Source organism: Mirounga angustirostris, unplaced genomic scaffold, assembly GCF_029215605.1.
Source record: "Mirounga angustirostris isolate CCGP_5_RB_7025 unplaced genomic scaffold, mMirAng1.0.hap1 SCAF_3, whole genome shotgun sequence".
NCBI lineage: Eukaryota > Metazoa > Chordata > Mammalia > Carnivora > Phocidae > Mirounga > Mirounga angustirostris.
The window spans coordinates 87,271,745-87,287,970 of record NW_026991711.1 but is presented as its reverse complement, the minus strand read 5'-3'; the positions used below and the strand labels follow the sequence as shown (position 1 = coordinate 87,287,970).

The following is a 16,226-nucleotide window of genomic DNA, read 5'->3' as shown; positions in this document are numbered from 1 at the left end:
AGTAAAATGGAGCCAAGACCTCTCCCTCAAGGGGAGGATTAAGGATGAAGAATGGTTGAGTAGGTAAGAGGGCCCAGCACAAAGTGGTGGCTGATTTCCTTTCTATTCCTTTACTCCTATCTTGACCTGGGATTCCTTATCCCGAAGCCAGAAATTCAGGCAGCCTCTCCCACCTAGTCCCCACCCTGCCCCACCCTCCCACCCCCAGCCCACACACGCCTTCCCTGGTGCCTGCCACCAAGCGCACCTACTCCCTGTGACTCACTCAGGCTTAGGCACTCCTGGTGGACGGCAAACACCAATCCACCTCCCCTCAGCAGCCTCCTCTACCCCAAGGCTCTGCAGGGACCCTACACGCCACCCCCTTACCCTGGCCCCCTTTGGTAGTAAGAGGCTAAAACGGTAGATCCCGTGGAAACCAAACAGCAGCTATGACCAGCAGCAGCCACCATTAGTAGCCCTGATGCACCTGGACATTCCTGGCATGGACCTGGGATACAGCCCACTCTATGAACAGGCCCAGAGAAGGCTCGAAGCCAGGGCATCTGAGTGACACAGGGCCTCCTGTCATGCTGCATGGGGCCTGCAGAGGGCAGGAACGACCCCACCCTTGGCCCAACACCCCACACCACCTGTTCAGAGATGTCAGCACAACCACCCCCAGGGCCACCACCCACCCCATCTGTCCCTTCCATGCATGTGTGGGTGCTATTCTCAGCCCGAGGCTCCAGGACTTAGGCCATCGACAGAGGGGTGGACTCTGCCCCTCCAGTGCACCGCCTCCCACAGACCCCTCATCGGCTGCTTCCTTAGCTCAGTGGGGGAACGGCCTGCGTGGAAGAGCAACAAAGCACGCGCCCAGCCCACAGCTCAGCAGGGTACAAAGCCAGGGCCAGGGGAAGAGAGGGTCAAGTACCCACCTGCATTGGGACCAAGAAAGTTCAGCCCTGGGTGCCCACAAGCTCCACAAGGAGACAGGCCCTTCTTCCTTAATGATGCCAGCCCATGCTGGCCTTTCAAATGACCTCTTCCAGGCAGGCTTCCCTGACTCCACCCCATGCACAGGGGCTCACTTGCCCCTCCAGATGCCCTAAGCCCTTTGGATATGTCTGTTTCTATCAGAGAAGTTCGACCTAAATATGCAAACAGGTCATTCATTTATTTCACCAGTTGGAATCCTCCATGTCCACATCTGTGAAATTGGAACTATTAAACAGTACTTAAAGGAGATAAGATATGTGGTATTTTTTTCCAAACACATTATTGCTACTATTTTGGTTATTGTTACTTTTGTTATTCAAAGGAGCAACGCCCACAATCACCTTTAAATAGCTCCCACCCAGTCCAGCCCACCAAAGTGCAGACAATCCACACATGGCCCAGCAGTCAGTGGGGAGGGGGGCCTCACCCCGGTCCCTGTGTTCACTCCCAGGCCGCCCTCTGCCCCAAAGCCGTGCTCGAGACGTCCCTGCCTCAGCCCTGGACTGTCCACAAGTCCCCAGTACCTGTGAGGGCACCGCAGGGATCCCCAACTTCACAGATGGGGAATCAACAGGTGAGGACTGGCTAGTTCAGTGCTCCCCAGCAGACGAGGACTAGTTCCACTGCATTTCACTAGTGGAGGCAGGGGGAGATTTGATAAGGGACCGGAGGGGAAGGGGTGTTTGACCACCTGGTAATCCAGTAATCCGGTGGAGAGTGAAGGCTGGAGTCAGGAAAGCAAGTGGGACCATCCACAGACTGGGGGACGTCACATGGCTGCCCCTGCCCCTGGGAGATGGAATGAATATTCAGGGGCCAGGACAGGCTTTTGCAGGCTTCCTTCTGCTGATCCTGCATCCTGTTTTTCTGCGCTTCTGGGGGGAGGTTAAAGCAATGGGTGGGCAAGGGGCAGACTGAGGGGGAAGGCACCACCCCCCCAAGCCCCGGCAGACACAGGAGGTCGGTGCACAGGAACAGAGGGCTGGAGGCCTCGCTGGCGCCGGGGACAGCTCAGGGGGATGACGTGGGGCCCACAGAGACCTGGGCATGTCATCACTTCTCAGGTCTCAGAGTCCTACCTCTATAACCAAAGGAGGGAAGTGAGGACCAGGTGACCGTGAAAGACCTGTCCAACTTGGCTTCCCGGGGCTCATGCAGACCATCAGCCTTGGAACCCCTGTCTCACCAACTAAGGAGGGACCCCAGGGATCTCGCCTGTATCCCTCCACTCAACACATCCAAGCTCCCACCAAGGTTCCAGAAGGGCTGAGGCAGTGAGGACAGGGAGGGATGGCAAAGACCCCCCAAAATCATAGCAAACACCAGAACACCCTCTATGCCTGCTGGAGAGGGTTTCATGCCCACCTGTCCCTTCCTCCCCTGGGGCCCTCCTTACCAGAAGAAACACAATTCAACACAAAGGGGAAGTTGAACAGCCAGACAGAGTTACCAATCCTTTTTAAAAAAAAAAATTTTTTAAATCATGGGATGGGGCCAGGAGAAGCAAACAGGAAAGATCACAGTGGGGCAAGGCCTGGGGATGGACACCCGATCCCAGATTCTGAAGGTTGGCCCCTGGCCACCCTGTGCTACAGCTCTGGACACTTCTGGATCGTCTATAAGCTGGAAGGGATTCTGTTGCCTACAGGGAGAGGAAATCAGAGTGGGAGAGCTGAAAGGGTGGGAAGTAAAGGGGGGGGCATGTTGTCACCCAGCGCCCCACCCCCGCCCCCATGAGGTCCTCTCCAAGCAATGCCTCCTTCCTTCCTCCTTGAAGGCCTCAGGCCCACCATCTAGATTTCACGCTGGGTCTGGACTCCTGCACCACCGGTGGGCCAAGGTTGGCCTAGACTTGGCCAAGATGGCCCAACAAGACACACACAAAGTGCCAAGGCACAGTCCAACACTCCACACCCACCTAAGGCACCTCAGCCACCCCCACCCCAGAGTAGAGCTGGCTCCGGGAGCTGGCACCCCAACTTTCTGTCCTTGGTGTGAAATGGAGACACCATTCTCCCATTTAATCCTCGCAAAGAGGCAAACTGAAGCTCGGAGGGGATAAGTAACTTGCCCAAGTTCAAGGGCTTGAGAGCAACAGAGCTGGGATTTGAACCCGAGCCTTTGACCTTGCCACCCCGCATAAGGTGCTTTGTAAAACCTTTACCACTGCTTCTCCGCTGGAGCCTCACTCCAACTCACTTAGCATTAAGTGTCTACTGTGTGCAGGTGACAGGGTCACAGACTTACCATGGGACCAGCCTCCACCCTCAAAGACTCTGGGTCTAGCAGGGAGGATGGTTACCCCATTCTACGGAGGAGCAAACCAAAGCAGGAAGGGTTAAGTAGCTGGCCCAGGTCCCAGATAAAAGAGAAGGAGAACAGGAGCTAGAATCTCGGGTCTCAGGGTGTGCTGACAGCGCCTGACTCCTAGAGGCTTCTCTCTCTACCGCATTGCTCAGGAGCAGCACCGCGCTGGCTGCAGAATGTGGTGGCGGCCTCCCCAGCTCTCCTGGAGTGCACAACGGGCAGGGTGACCTGTGAGTGCAGTGGCACAAAGCAGGAATGCAGGCACCAGGTTCTGCCCTGCTGCTGACCATGGGTTTCCCATGGTGCTGACTCAGCTCTCCCTCAAGGTAATTTCTGCAGCGCCCTGGGCCAGCAGTGCCAGGATCAGACATGAGGATGCGGCCCCCACCGGTCCACCAGATCCAAGGCAGGGCCTCCCCCAACGTCCTCAGGAAGGACCCGGGGCTGCCTTGGTCGTGGCCTCCTCCAGACTCACAGTCCACTCAACCAGGTGGGCTAGACAGTCAGCTTGGGGAAGGTGGTGACATTCTAGCTCAGCCAAGCCCACTGCCAGGACAGACTGCTAGACTGTCCTTGTGGGGGTGGGGAGGGGATGCAAATTAATAACCCCAGGGCTTAGTTTATATTTCAGAAAAACAACAGTATTTGGATCCTGTCCTAGGTTCAGCAAATGCATCCAATTAATTGTGGATTTTGTTTCTCATTTCAGATCAGGACTCAGCTCACACCCCCAGCCATTAGCTCATCCTTAAGTGTCCCCTGCCCCAGGATCCCCCAACTCTTTCTTAGTGGGAGGTGGGAGCTATGGTGCCTGTGCTCAGCTCCTTCTCTACCTTTGGGCTTCCCAAGGAGTGCAGATCAGGCCAGCTCTGTCCAAATCTGACCCTCTTGGGTCCCTTGATTCCTGGGGGCAGCCAGGTTCCCGCCTCCCTCATGGAGCTGGTTGGTGGATGCCAAGCTATGAGGAAACCCCTGACTCAGGGAAGGGCCAGCTCTGCAGCTTCACCTTCTCCTCTGATGTGCCAGCCTCCTGGGGCAACCAAGGGTCAGCATCCCCACCATACACATACACACACACACACACACACACAGAGGCATGCACATTTGCACTTCAATAGTCTCCCCCTAGGGGAGCCTGGCTGACCTGGCTGGCTCTGTAGGTAGAGCTCTTGACCTCAAGCCCCTTAGGTGTGGAGATTACTTAAAAAAAAAAAAAAAAGTCTCTCCCTAGCCCTGGATTCAGGGATGGGAGGGGCAGCACCTAGGAAAGACCAACCTAGGGCCAAGTCTGATGGCTGGAAGGTAGGAAATCCCAGGGCTTCCCTGAGCCTCAGTGCTCTCATCTGCCAAATGGAACCATAATCCCGTCCTGCCTACCTCACAGGTCAGCGAGACAACGAATCAAATGAAAAAAGGTGGGTGTGAGGGTTCTTCATAGAATTACACAATGCCACAGAGATAAGAAGACTGTGTTTCCCCCCCGCCCCCGCCCCCGGAACCCTCTAAAGCCAGCTGGACCCAGCAGAGACACAGCTCTGCCACGAGCAGAGTTCACCTTATCTCCCTTGATAAGAGGATCTCAGGTTTCTCAGTTCCCAGATGGGCATGCTGGGGTTCGGAGGCCCAGCCAGGGTTCAAGCCAGGTCTCTCAAGCCTGTGCTCTTCTGCTGCACATCAGGCTCCCAGAGTAAATGAATGATGGGAGACCCCTCACCTCTGTCCCCCGCTCCATGCCCCGCATCTGGTCCCTGAAAGCACAGCCCCCCTGGAACCGTGTGTCCTTCCCCAACCTCATTCAACGGGGCTCTGGCTCAGGGGGCTCTGACTTCCCTCCTGGAGGAGATGATACCACCCCCTCCCAATTAAGCTTTTTCAGCCAGTACAGGAAAAAAGAGGGAAAAAAGGTACACTGCAGCTCAATTTCAAGAATCCTGTCATATACAAAACAAAAAGCTCAAAACACAAAAGCCAGAATGGTTCATACCTGTGGGTTCTCAGGGGTTTCCCCAAGATGCTCCCTGGGAAAAAACCCGTGTGTCAGCACCCACCAGGGACCAGGCATTGATCACATCACTTCCTCCTGGGCCCTATCCACAAGCCCGTGGGGGCAGGAACTCTTGTTCCCATGTACAGAGGAGGAAAGAGGGGCGCAGCTTGCCCTGGACCACAGAGGAGGCAAGTGGTCACTGGGGCCACACTCCATCCTCCCACACACACCTCTTAACCCCGGTTAGATCTGTCCTCTGTCCTTGCCCAGCTACCAATGTTCCGGGGCCCCGGGTTAGCACCTGCATCCACACACCACCTAGATCTGGCCCCAAGATAGTTAACATGTCCTGGCAGAGTGGATGCCATCCCAGAGCAGAGACTAGCGGCGCCATGGCAGATGTGGGTGGGGAGCGGGGGTCCCCTTGAGGGGCCTCTCCCGGCCCAGGTCTCCTGTGCCAGGTCTGTCCCCAGTGCCCAATGGCAGGCCCAGGCTCGTCCAGGGCTCAGGCATGTTGGCGACGGTCCTGAGGAGAGGCTGAGCTGACCAAAGGGTCCAAAGAAAGTAGCAGCAGCTGTTGGAAAAGGGGCCAGTCTGACAAAGGCTCTACCGTCACCCGATCCCCCTTCCGGCCCCACAGCCTCTGATGGCTCCTCCAGCCTCAGGCCTGAGTGGAAACCCCAACGTGCCTCACCAGCCAGCGCTGCCCCCTGAGCCTCCATCCGTACAACATTACCGACATTACTGTTCCTGTTGTCCACGCCTCTCCCAGCAGTCTGCGCTTACAGCCAGAGGCCCCCACCCGCTGGCATGACCCCTCCTCCCCTGAGGACCCTCCTCTTCTGAGGACCCTCCCCTGCTCTGACCCAGGAGCTAGGGGACGCCCCCCCATGGCCATCTGACCAGTGGCCTGGCCACGAAGGACAGAGCACACAGGAGTGCCGGAAGAGGGGTGAACTGATGCACTGATGGCCCCTCCCAGCTGTTAGGCTCTCCAAGCCTAGTGGTGTCACCCCCCCTCAGTGTCACCTTGGGGCCCCAAAACAAAGAAGCAGTACACATGTGGGGTGGGGACTATAGGATGTTGTGCCTTTCTAGCAAGCCTGGGAAACAGACATCACCCAGCCCCTGTGATCCCAGCCCTGACAGGGTAGACTCCAGGATGGCAGCCCGACCCAAGATCCCCTTGTGCCTTCCTGGGCACACCTGGATCCTACCCTGGCCAAGCCTGAGGTCATTCCCTTAGGGGACTCAGGACTCACCCCCTCACCCCGGGTGGGTCTCCTTTTCCTCAGAAAGCCAGGGGCTCCCTCAGCCCTAGACAGTGACACACCGGGTTCTCGGCTAAGCCCAGACTGGAAGACAGACAAACAGACAAATTGCTCAGGCAACATATGAGGAAGAAAGGTGAGCAGGCTGAGGCACACAGGGGCCTGGGGTCCCTCCCGGCCCTCCAGGGCCTGCTCTCCCCCATCTATCCTTTCGGTCTTGGGCCTCATCCCGACCACCCTCACTCACACACATTCCAGCCACCCTGGAAAAGTCCAGCCACCCAGTCTGCCAAAAACGTCCCTGCCCTCCCCACAACCCACCTCCTCTGCCTTTCAAACCCAGCTCAGGTGCCTCCTCCTCCGAGGAGACTTCCTTGATTGCCCTGGCTGGATGAGAAGCTCTTTAGCACCAGCACCCTTGCCTCGATCTCTCCCCAGTGCTGTGACGGGCTCTGGGAGCTCCTTGAGGACAGGGGCAGGTTCTCTCTCAGTACCCTCAGCACCTCAGCATCCTGGGCCACAGTGGGCAAGCCACAAACAAGGGAATGACAGCCAGAATAAATAAGGTCATCCCAACCTGAGAGAATTAATTCAATGTAAGTTGAGGCATCTGAAACAAGGAGCCAGCAGGGACATCCCTAAGAAGACACCCTGGCATCTCCAGGTCAGGGAGGCCTGCAGGGGCCCAGAAGGCCTCGGAGCCCTGGCCTCACACCAGCTGGTACACGTCCCTCCCTGTGGTGGTTGTTGCTGCCCACTCACTCCCCAGCCCAGGGGGCTCAGCCCAGAGCCACTGCGGCCCTCACCCTGCAGAGGCGGGCATGTCTGCCGCTCACCACCCTTCGGTGGAGGCAGCGGTGGGGGGCTGGCCCGTGGCCCCAGGCTTGGGCACAGCATGGGAGGCACAAAGGCCCACCCCCAGGGCACCATGGCTCTCTGTGCCCTGAGGCCACTGTCTGTAGCCAGGCTCCAACTCCCACTCTTGGCCCACGCTGGGGCCCCAATCCCACCCCATCTGCTGAGCAGCAGGGTTGAAGGTAAGGTCCAGGAAGCGGAGGGAAGAAGGCCTGCAGAGAGTACGGTGGAAATGGGTCTGAGGGCAGCCTCTCACTGGCCCTAACAGTGAAGTCATGGTCCAGCAAACCACGCAGGCCCCCAGGTCAGCAATCCCTGGCATTTCTGTCACCCAAAGCTGCCTCAGGTTGGAAGAAGACTCTGGCAGAGGGCTCAGGCCAAGGCCTCTCTGGCATCTGGCCTAAAGCCAGGCAGGGCTCCCCAGCAAGGCCCCTGCCCACTCCTGAGAACCTCAGTTTCTGGGCCCAAGCACTGCAGCCCCTGGCTCAGGTAAGCTCCACCACAGTCCTGGGCCCTTTTACTGTGGGAGATGGTATTTGCTGTGATGCCTGAGTCCCTCCGAATGGCCTGTGGAGGGGGGCAGGGGCCCCCCTCCATCCGACTCCAAGCCCTCAGCTCTTACTATGGCCTCCTTTGCTCTCTGAAGGCCTGAAATCCTACAGCCCCAGCTGCCCTACCCCACCCACCCTGTACCCCGAAAACCCAGGGGATCTCCCGGGCCTCTGCCAGGCCTGCCTGAAGAATCCATGCATCCCTGTGAGCACACACAGCGCGCTGAGCTGGAGAAGCCACAGCCACCGCAGGAAGCAGCACCCACCCTCAGGGAGCAGGTATTCTAGGAGGCTGGCCCCAGGCTACCATGGGCCGGACTCAAGCCTGGACCCAGGAGAGCTGCCTTCCCACTCCACACAGCCAGTCCACAAGGATGGGCAGCAAGCTCCCCCAGGGCAGTGGGTCCCAGACTTTTAGATTCCACTCCAGGAAAAGGTGTGTGTGTATGTGTGTGTGTGTGTGTGTGTGTTCAACTGCATGACTATTTCTTCCCCCAAGAACATTAAAAAATAACTAGTATTAACATCATTTCATAAAAGAAACACTGTTGCAACAACATAAACAAAAGGAGACAGACTCTCAGAATAAAGATGGTTTCTTTATACTGAATGAACTGGATGCGGCTTTTATATTTGGGAAAACATACACTCACATACACACCACATTGCCTCCTTTGTCCTCATTTTCTTGCAGAAACTCTTGTGTTAGACTGCATCAGGAAAGCTCAGGCCATCCCCTCACCCCAGAGCCCACCACACATCTCAAAAGGGTAAAGGTCATACTCAGGTGAGGATCCAGTGGGGGACAAGGGCCCTCAAATCTCCTTTAATGGGGGAGGAAGAAGGTCTTGGGGACCCAAACCTGTCAAATGATTCCCCTAATAGACAAGGCCTTCTTGATCAGGAGAGGTCAGGAAGGGTCACTAGAGATTCATATCTCATTTGCATGGCTCCACCAGAGACGTGGTAAGCCAGACAGTTGACTGGGAGAGCCCATGGGCAAGTCACACCACTGCTCAGGCTCAGTTTCTTCATCTGCTCAATGGGAATCAGCATGACCTCACCTGGTTGCAGTGGGATGAGAATTTTTACCAAGCACCTGGCACTCAGCAGGTACACAATAAACCATGGCTGTTATCACTAAGTTAATATTTGACAAAGGCTTCCCTTGGAGAAAGAAGAGCCTGCCTTTCCCTTTTCAACTGCCCAGCACTGACCCCTGTCAGCCCTCAGCATGGAGCCAGCTTTGCTGCCCAGTCCACAAGTGGGTGGCCTCTTTGGGAGGTGGCAGTCTCTTTGGAGAGGCCCCAAGGGCCCCAGGTACCAGCCAGTTCCCATGAGAGGGCCCCCTCCACGGCACAAGACCAGCTCCTCTGGGAAATGATGAGCCCTGTCCTCCACTTCAGTCCACTTAATCTGCACAGCATGCTCCGTGGCATATGTCGTCTAGATCAGGTGAGGAAACAGGCTCAGAGAGGTGAACAAGACTTACCCAAAGGCAGCAAGGCCTGGGGAGAGTTTTGTAAACTCAGCTTTCTCAAAAGTCTTCCAAGAGCCTGCCCCCAAGTCTGGGCCATCTTCGGTGCCTCCCTCTTCCTCTTTCAGGGTCCCCCCGCCTTTGTCTTCCCATCCTACATCCAGAGCCCCTGCCCAGCCTCCGAAGCTGCCCAGGCCTGTCCTCTGTCAGTGACCTGCTGAGTGGTTTTAGCATTGGCATCCTTTTCTTTGTACCTTTAATCCCAAAAGGAGACTTGCCAAAGAGGCTGTAGAAAAACACAACATACCAGAGTGGCATCCAACAGAAAGCCTTCCTCCCCCAGGTGCCCTCTTACCTGGAGACCAGAAGCTTCCACTCAGCCTCCCCCTGGCCAATCCCATGAACTGTGTGAGCACCCACATTCACAGCCCCACCTGAGTCCTCAGCAGGGGTACTTGGGATGCTCAGGAAAGGCTGAGCCCATTCATCAGACTCCACTGAGCAAAAGTGAAGGGCCACCTCCTGTTCACTACCCGCCAGCACAGTTGCTTGCTTCTCTACCATCTTCCCCCCACCCCTCCGCCCTCCCTGATGGCTCAGCTCCCTGAGGGTAGGGCATGGTTTTGTTCAGCCCTGTATCCCCTGTCCCTAGAAGAATGCCCAGCACCTAGTAGGTGCTTGATGTTCATTTCATGAATAGAAGAATAAATAAGCAACCCCCCATTACTTTACTGAGGGCCAAAATGAGGAAGCCCAGAGAGAGGGGGGATACTTACCCAGAGCCACCGAGTTTATGCGGAAGGTGAATTAAGATTCACTCCAGAAGCGTCTGATTCCCTCCCCTGCTGTAGGCTGCCCGTCTACACATACACACACACCACCACCACCACCACCACCACCACCCAGGCACTGGGGCATCATAAGCCCTGATCAGCTAAGGGCTCAGCAGGGATTAGCTGTCTATAGAGGCCTGAAATGGACACTCGCAGGGAAGCAGGCCTAGGCAGGGACAGCGGGCTCCTGGGTCGCTTCATTGTACTGCCCTGCCCCACAGAGTGGGCATTTAGTGAGCACTTGCCTTGTGCTGGGCCCTGTCCAAGGCTTTACTCTCCAAAATGAATATGTGCAGAGGAACCATTATTGCCCCATTTTATACATGAATGTCCTGCAACTTGCCCAAGGTCCTAGCTAGACAGGGAAACTGAGGACTACCTCAGAAACTGAGGACTGCCTGCCTGCCAAGCCCATGCATGTTGTCTCTCCCATGCGCCCTTGTAGTCTCTTCTCCTGTGGTAAGAAAGAGGCCTAATGCAGAGGGTAGGACCCAGGGATTCTAGAACCTGATGGAAACAGAACTATGCAAGGCCTGGCCTTGGGTTAAGGCAGGAGGGAGGGACAGAAGCATTCTCTTCATGTTGTCCAAGTCACACAGCTTCTAAGGGACAAAATGGATCAAGACTGCCTAGTCCAGGGGCAGGGACCTGAAATTGGAGGTGGGAAGAGGGCCCCTGACGGGGTCATCTGCAAAGAAGGGAGGAGAAGCGTTCAAACCTCGGCTTCTCTGAGAATCCAAGAGATACACAGATTTCCCCACAAGACTTGATCAAATCTGGCCCACATCTACCACCCAGCCACCCCTCACCACTCCCAACACACTGGGCCCCTTCTCTTTAAGTGAACTAGTGGCCTCCTGTCCTCACTCTCACCCCACACCTTGGCCACACAGACCCTCCCAGAACACCTTCTCCAGGCCCCATGTAGCCCAGGAAGCATACCCTTCTCCGCAGGCCCCTGGGTAAAACAGCCTTTGCCTCACCCTGAGCCCCGGCATGAGCCAGCAGACTCACCTGAGTGGAGACTCCTCTCCCCCCAGGGCACACTGGAGCTCAGGGAATTCTGGAGGCCATGTTTCCAACCTCTCCATGCCCACATTCCTTAGCCAAATGTCCCCCAAGTCCCCATAGACACCCTACCAGAAATGATGGCTGGCTCAGAAGCCTTCCCTCCAGCGGGCAAGGTGAACCACAACCACCTGCACCGATAATTCAGGTTCAGGGAGAAGCTGCTCTGAGGGTAGAGAGGGGCAAGAGCCTTGTGCCAGCTCAGAGGAAAGAGACACAGAGCAGGGAGATAGAGAGAGGCTGAGGGAAAGGGGACACTGGGTGGGGTATGGGCACTGCAAGAGAGGGACAGGAAGAGTCCTCAGAGACCCAGGGACAGAGAGAGGGACACCAAGATGAGGAAAGAGAAATGCAGAATGTGGGGGGAGAGGAGCAACTTTTGGCTGGGCCCTGGGGAAGCAGGGAGGTGAGAGGAGCCTGGTGCCTCACAGGCCCTCCCGCAGACCCAGATGGACCCCCTCCCAGGGCACCTGCTCTTCCGCATGGCGTGGCTCCTCTTAAGGCTGTCGTGAGGGTAAGGATTGGTTGTACAGGCCTGGCTCCAGCTGAGGCCCATACGGCTACTTTGTTAGGAGACCTTGACCACCAGACGAGCATGGTGCCATCATGGCCATGTGTCAGGGTCCTATAAATAACTGCCATTGCACCTTCCCTCTGGGGAGCATCTACTCCAACTTGCCGGCCCTGGGCCCTGCCCCCTCCCAGCTGGGCCTCCCCACTCCCAGCAGGCTCAGGGCCTGCCACAGGGGACAGAAGGAGTGCACACTCCCACCTCCCGCCAGAGCCTTCTTCCTTGTGCTCATCATCAGCCCAGCTCTGGCCTCCCTCCATGAGGACTCCTAAGCAGTGGGCCTCAGGAGCAGGGGCCAGCGGGCCAGATTCCACCCCCACCCCAGCTGTCCCTTCTCCCCCACCTACCCCTCCCCCAAGGGGCCCAGCCAGCCAACCTCTAATCCTCTGTCATCTGACCCAGGCTCCACCCTACATTGGTTCTGCCCAGCCACCCTACTGAGGCCCAAAAATGGATAAAGTCATTCACAGAGGGTCCAACAAGCCAAATGCAATAGGAAGATGACCTCATGACGCCCCCGAGCCCAAGCTCCAGGCACACGCTCTGTACCCCAGCACTCTGGGGGCAGCCAGGGGCTAGGAGGCAAGGAGTGCAGTGCCATGCTCAGACCCTGGTGACCCTTCCAATATACTCTTATGCCTCCTCATGGCCAGAGGCCCCAGGACCTTACAGCAGTAAGCTCCACAGCAGTCACAACCACCCATACCACGCTCCCCACTGCACCCCGGGCTCGGCCCAGGGCCAGGCGCACAGCGCATGTCCAAGGCAGGGTTTGCTGAACGGGGGAAAGCAGAGAACACAGCACAAATCAGCCCACCCACAGGACTGCACCAGGGCTGCCAAGCAAGCCCCCAAATGCCCTTGTTTGTCCATAAACAGTCACTCGGCACCTGCTGGGGCCAGGTAAATGCCTGGGTACACACACAGATCTGCCCTCCCCTCCGGGAGAGCACCCAGACCAGTGATGCATGGGTCAAGGGAGGATGAGATGGGTAATGCCAAGCCAAGACCCATGGAGAGACGCACTAAGCTGGGGGCACAGGAGAGCTGGCTCCACAGACACCAGAGGGTAAGCTTTCCTTGACCACACTGTCACCCTCTGAGTCCTGGTGGATATTTGGGCTGAGACGGGAAACTGGGAAAGAAGAAAAGGAGAGATGAGGCCCTTCTACCTATGGGGATAGTATCCAGGCCCTGCACCAAAGCTACCACTTGTCCCTGGTCAGGAAATGCCTTCCTATGGCAACACAACTGGAATTGCCCCCATTACTGATTGATTCGGCCGAGGCGAGGCGGGAGCAGGGGTGCCTGTGAGACCACTGGCAATGTGAATTAGACAGGGTCCTGAACACCACCAGAAGGTGCTAGGGAGGCAGCCGTTGACCCATGCTGCAACAGACTCTGAACCACAGGAGGGCAAAGGGGAGAGGCTGGTGTGGGTTGAGGCATCAGGCTTCCCCAGAAGGGGGTACGGCTGCAGGGCCAACAAGGGAGGGGACCGAAGGAAGGCTACTCTCCGACTTCTGATGGGGGAGGGTCTCCTAACCAGCGCCCAGTGTCGGAGGGGAAGAGAGCAGCAGTACCACTAAACAACTCCAGTCCCCTGCAGCCCAGGCTTGGAAGGGCCAGCCTTTGGCCAAGGCCAGCGTCCATGGCCGACCAGCTGTCAGCCAACTGCCCAGGCCACGGAACAGGAGCTGAAGAGGGAGGGGAGGAGGCTCAGTGGGGTCAGTGATGACGTACTACCACTTACAAGGAGGGGACACAGCTCATGCCTACTGCCCCTGAAATTAGTGAAAGATGCTGATGCAGAGACAAGGCTGGCAGCCAGGGCAAAGGGGACACTGAAAGAGCAAAGGGGAGCCAGAGAAGAGTAGGACATCAGTGGAGTGGGGGCAGGAAACTCATCTCAGCTAACCTGCTTCCCATTCATCTTCCTCAGCCCCTGAGGAGCAGGAAGTCGGCTTAGCCCAGAGCTGCCGGCTCCAGGCACCTAGATGGATTACCCAGTCCTGGGCAGGAGGGGGGTGGGGGGAGGAAGCAACGGCAGCAGCATCTGCCCCCCTCCACCACCACCAGCGCTTACTGAAGTCTTCCCAGCCCCCAGCCAGCTATCTGTGGTGCTCTAATCCCTCCTCCCGCCGGGGCAGGAGTGGGTGGGGGCGGTGGGAAGGGTGTACAGCTGCTGGGGCCGGCCAGTTCTGGAGCTTGGCTGAGGGCCCTAACCTCCACGCACACCCACCCATCTCCTTAGCTTGCGGACTACAAGGATGAGCAGCGGGACTCTTGGGGAGGCGCTGAGGAAGCTCTAGCCCCTGGCCCCCCATCACGTGGCTGCATCCTTAGGGAACCCGCAGGTCTCAGCTGCAAAAGTCATTGTTTATAAACAGCCACAGACTGGCTGGAGGAGGCCGGCCTGTCCCCGAGTTCCCACTCTTGGCTGAGCATCGGGTGGGAGAGAAGGCAGACTCCGCTGGGGGGCACTGGGGGACCACCCTGGCTGGAGCAGATTCTGCAATCCTAGATTTCAGAGTCCGAGTCGGCAGGGGAAGTGGCGTCAGCAGCTGGCGTGATCCAATTCAATGAACCAGAGGTGGCTTGGGATAGAAAGCTGAACGGGTGCGGACCCCCGCCCCCCAATACTGCATTTCCTGCACTGTCAGGGTGCCAGGGGAAGCCCTGGCTCCATCCCTTCGCCTGCTGCCAGTTGCTCTGGGCACTGAGGGGCCAGGTTTCCTGCGGCGCCCTCCACGCCCCCGGTGTGGCCCCAGCTCCTTCGGGCCAGCTCCCCAACCAGGTGGTGGGCTCCCAAAGCCGGAGCCACCACTCCCTCCCCAGCCGCCGGAAACGCGAAGCCCAGGCTCGGACGAAGGCACCTCCCCGTGGGGCGCGCAGTGCTGTGCTCCCCAGGGGCCGGGCCGGAGCGTCCAGGCCTCGGGCACCTCTCAGGAAAGGAAACCCGATCCTTCCTTCGGCCGGCGGGGACAGAAGGTGGAGAGGCGGCTGGGGAGGAGGGAACGGCGGGCTCAGGAAGTGCCCAGGGGCCTGGAGCTACCGCGCTGGCACCCGAAGGCTGAGGGGCAGCCTCGGGATTCCCGGAGCAGAGAGGCCCTGGGACACAAGGGGCAGACTCCCTCCCCCCAGCGCCGGCCCCGCCCGCGTGGCCCGAGTGGGGCCGGGGGGCTGGGGGCGCCACCTCGCCTCCCAGCCTCCGGGCCCTCGGCCTCCAGGGTGGGATTTACTGGACCTCGCGCCCCGAGAAGAGCGTGGGCCGCCTCTTCCCTGCAGAAAGACGAAGAAGATACAAAGCCGGGGGTGGGGGGAGCCGGGGGACCCGCGGGAGGGGGGGTGAGGGGACAGCTGCGCCCTCTTCTGCCCCCGCTGGGGGTGGGGAGACAGAAGACGCGGACCCGAGAGGCGCCCAGAACGCTGGGGGCCGCAGCCTATGGACCCCCGAAGGCCCTCGGCGCGGTCGTCCGGAGGTGACAGCGCCGGATCCCGGGTGAGGACCAGCCCCTGGAGGGGGAGGGGGGGCAGGTGGCCCGGACCGCGCGGAGGCCGGGGATCGGGCTTGCTCACCTTCTCCTGCGCGCGCGTGAGCTTCTTCTGCACGTTGCTGGCGATCTTCCCTGCCGTCACCCCCTTGCTGCCCATCTCGGCCATCGCGGCTCAGGCCCGGCCCGGTGGCGGGAGCCGATCTCCCAGCCCCCAGCCCCTAGCCGCGCGTCCGGCCCCGGCTTCGGCTCCACGCCGCGCGCTAGACAGCCGAGCCGACTGACGGAGGCGGAGCGTGCGCCCGGCGAGCGAGCGAGCGGCCGAGCGACGCGGGGACCCAGGGAGGGACAGACCGAGGGAGGGGCAGGGAGGAGGGGCCGGGCCTCGGGCGGCGGTCAGTGCCCCCCGCCCGCCCCCTCTGGACTAGACTCTGCCTTTTAAAGGGCCATTGCGGGCTCCGGAACGCTTGGCTAAGAAGGAGCGAGCGGTGCGCGCGGGTGCCGGGAGCTGCGGCGAGTGGGACTCCTGGGACGCTCCTATGACACCGCCCCGGGGCGGAGACTAAGATGCCAGTCTTCCCGGGAGAGGAGGCCACTTTGAGACCGGTGCGTTCAAACACCGGGGTTTAAGTGCTGCGATTGGTGCGTGCCCCTGGAATCGGAGAGCCCCGGCTGCGAGCGCGCGGCAGGAGCCCACTCTCCTGCCTGGGGCTTGGGTCTGGCCTCACGCTGGACTTTCCGCCTCCTCCTGGCCTATAGACTCACCGGTTTCCACCTGGGTTCTCTGGGGGCCCCTAGGACAACTTCACATCTCTGTCCCTGGCACCTAGT

General features: G+C 58.7%; 1 protein-coding gene across 17 annotated transcripts in view; it reads right to left on the bottom strand.

Moving 5' to 3' along the window:
* The window catches only part of BIN1 (bridging integrator 1), a 56,960-nt gene extending 41,199 nt beyond the window's left edge, over positions 1–15,761 (bottom strand). For 4 of the 17 annotated variants that reach the window (XM_045869042.3, XM_045869041.3, XM_064586399.1 and 1 more), the window contains exon 1: positions 15,481–15,758. In XM_045869042.3, the coding sequence (XP_045724998.1) occupies positions 15,481–15,564 (84 nt within the window). In that variant the 5' untranslated portion in view covers positions 15,565–15,758. Of the gene's footprint in view, positions 1–15,480 lie in introns of all 17 variants that reach the window. The other 13 variants (XM_045869036.3, XM_045869040.3, XM_045869039.3 and 10 more) reach the window with 8 other exon arrangements.
* Positions 15,762–16,226: the final 465 nt, after the last annotated feature.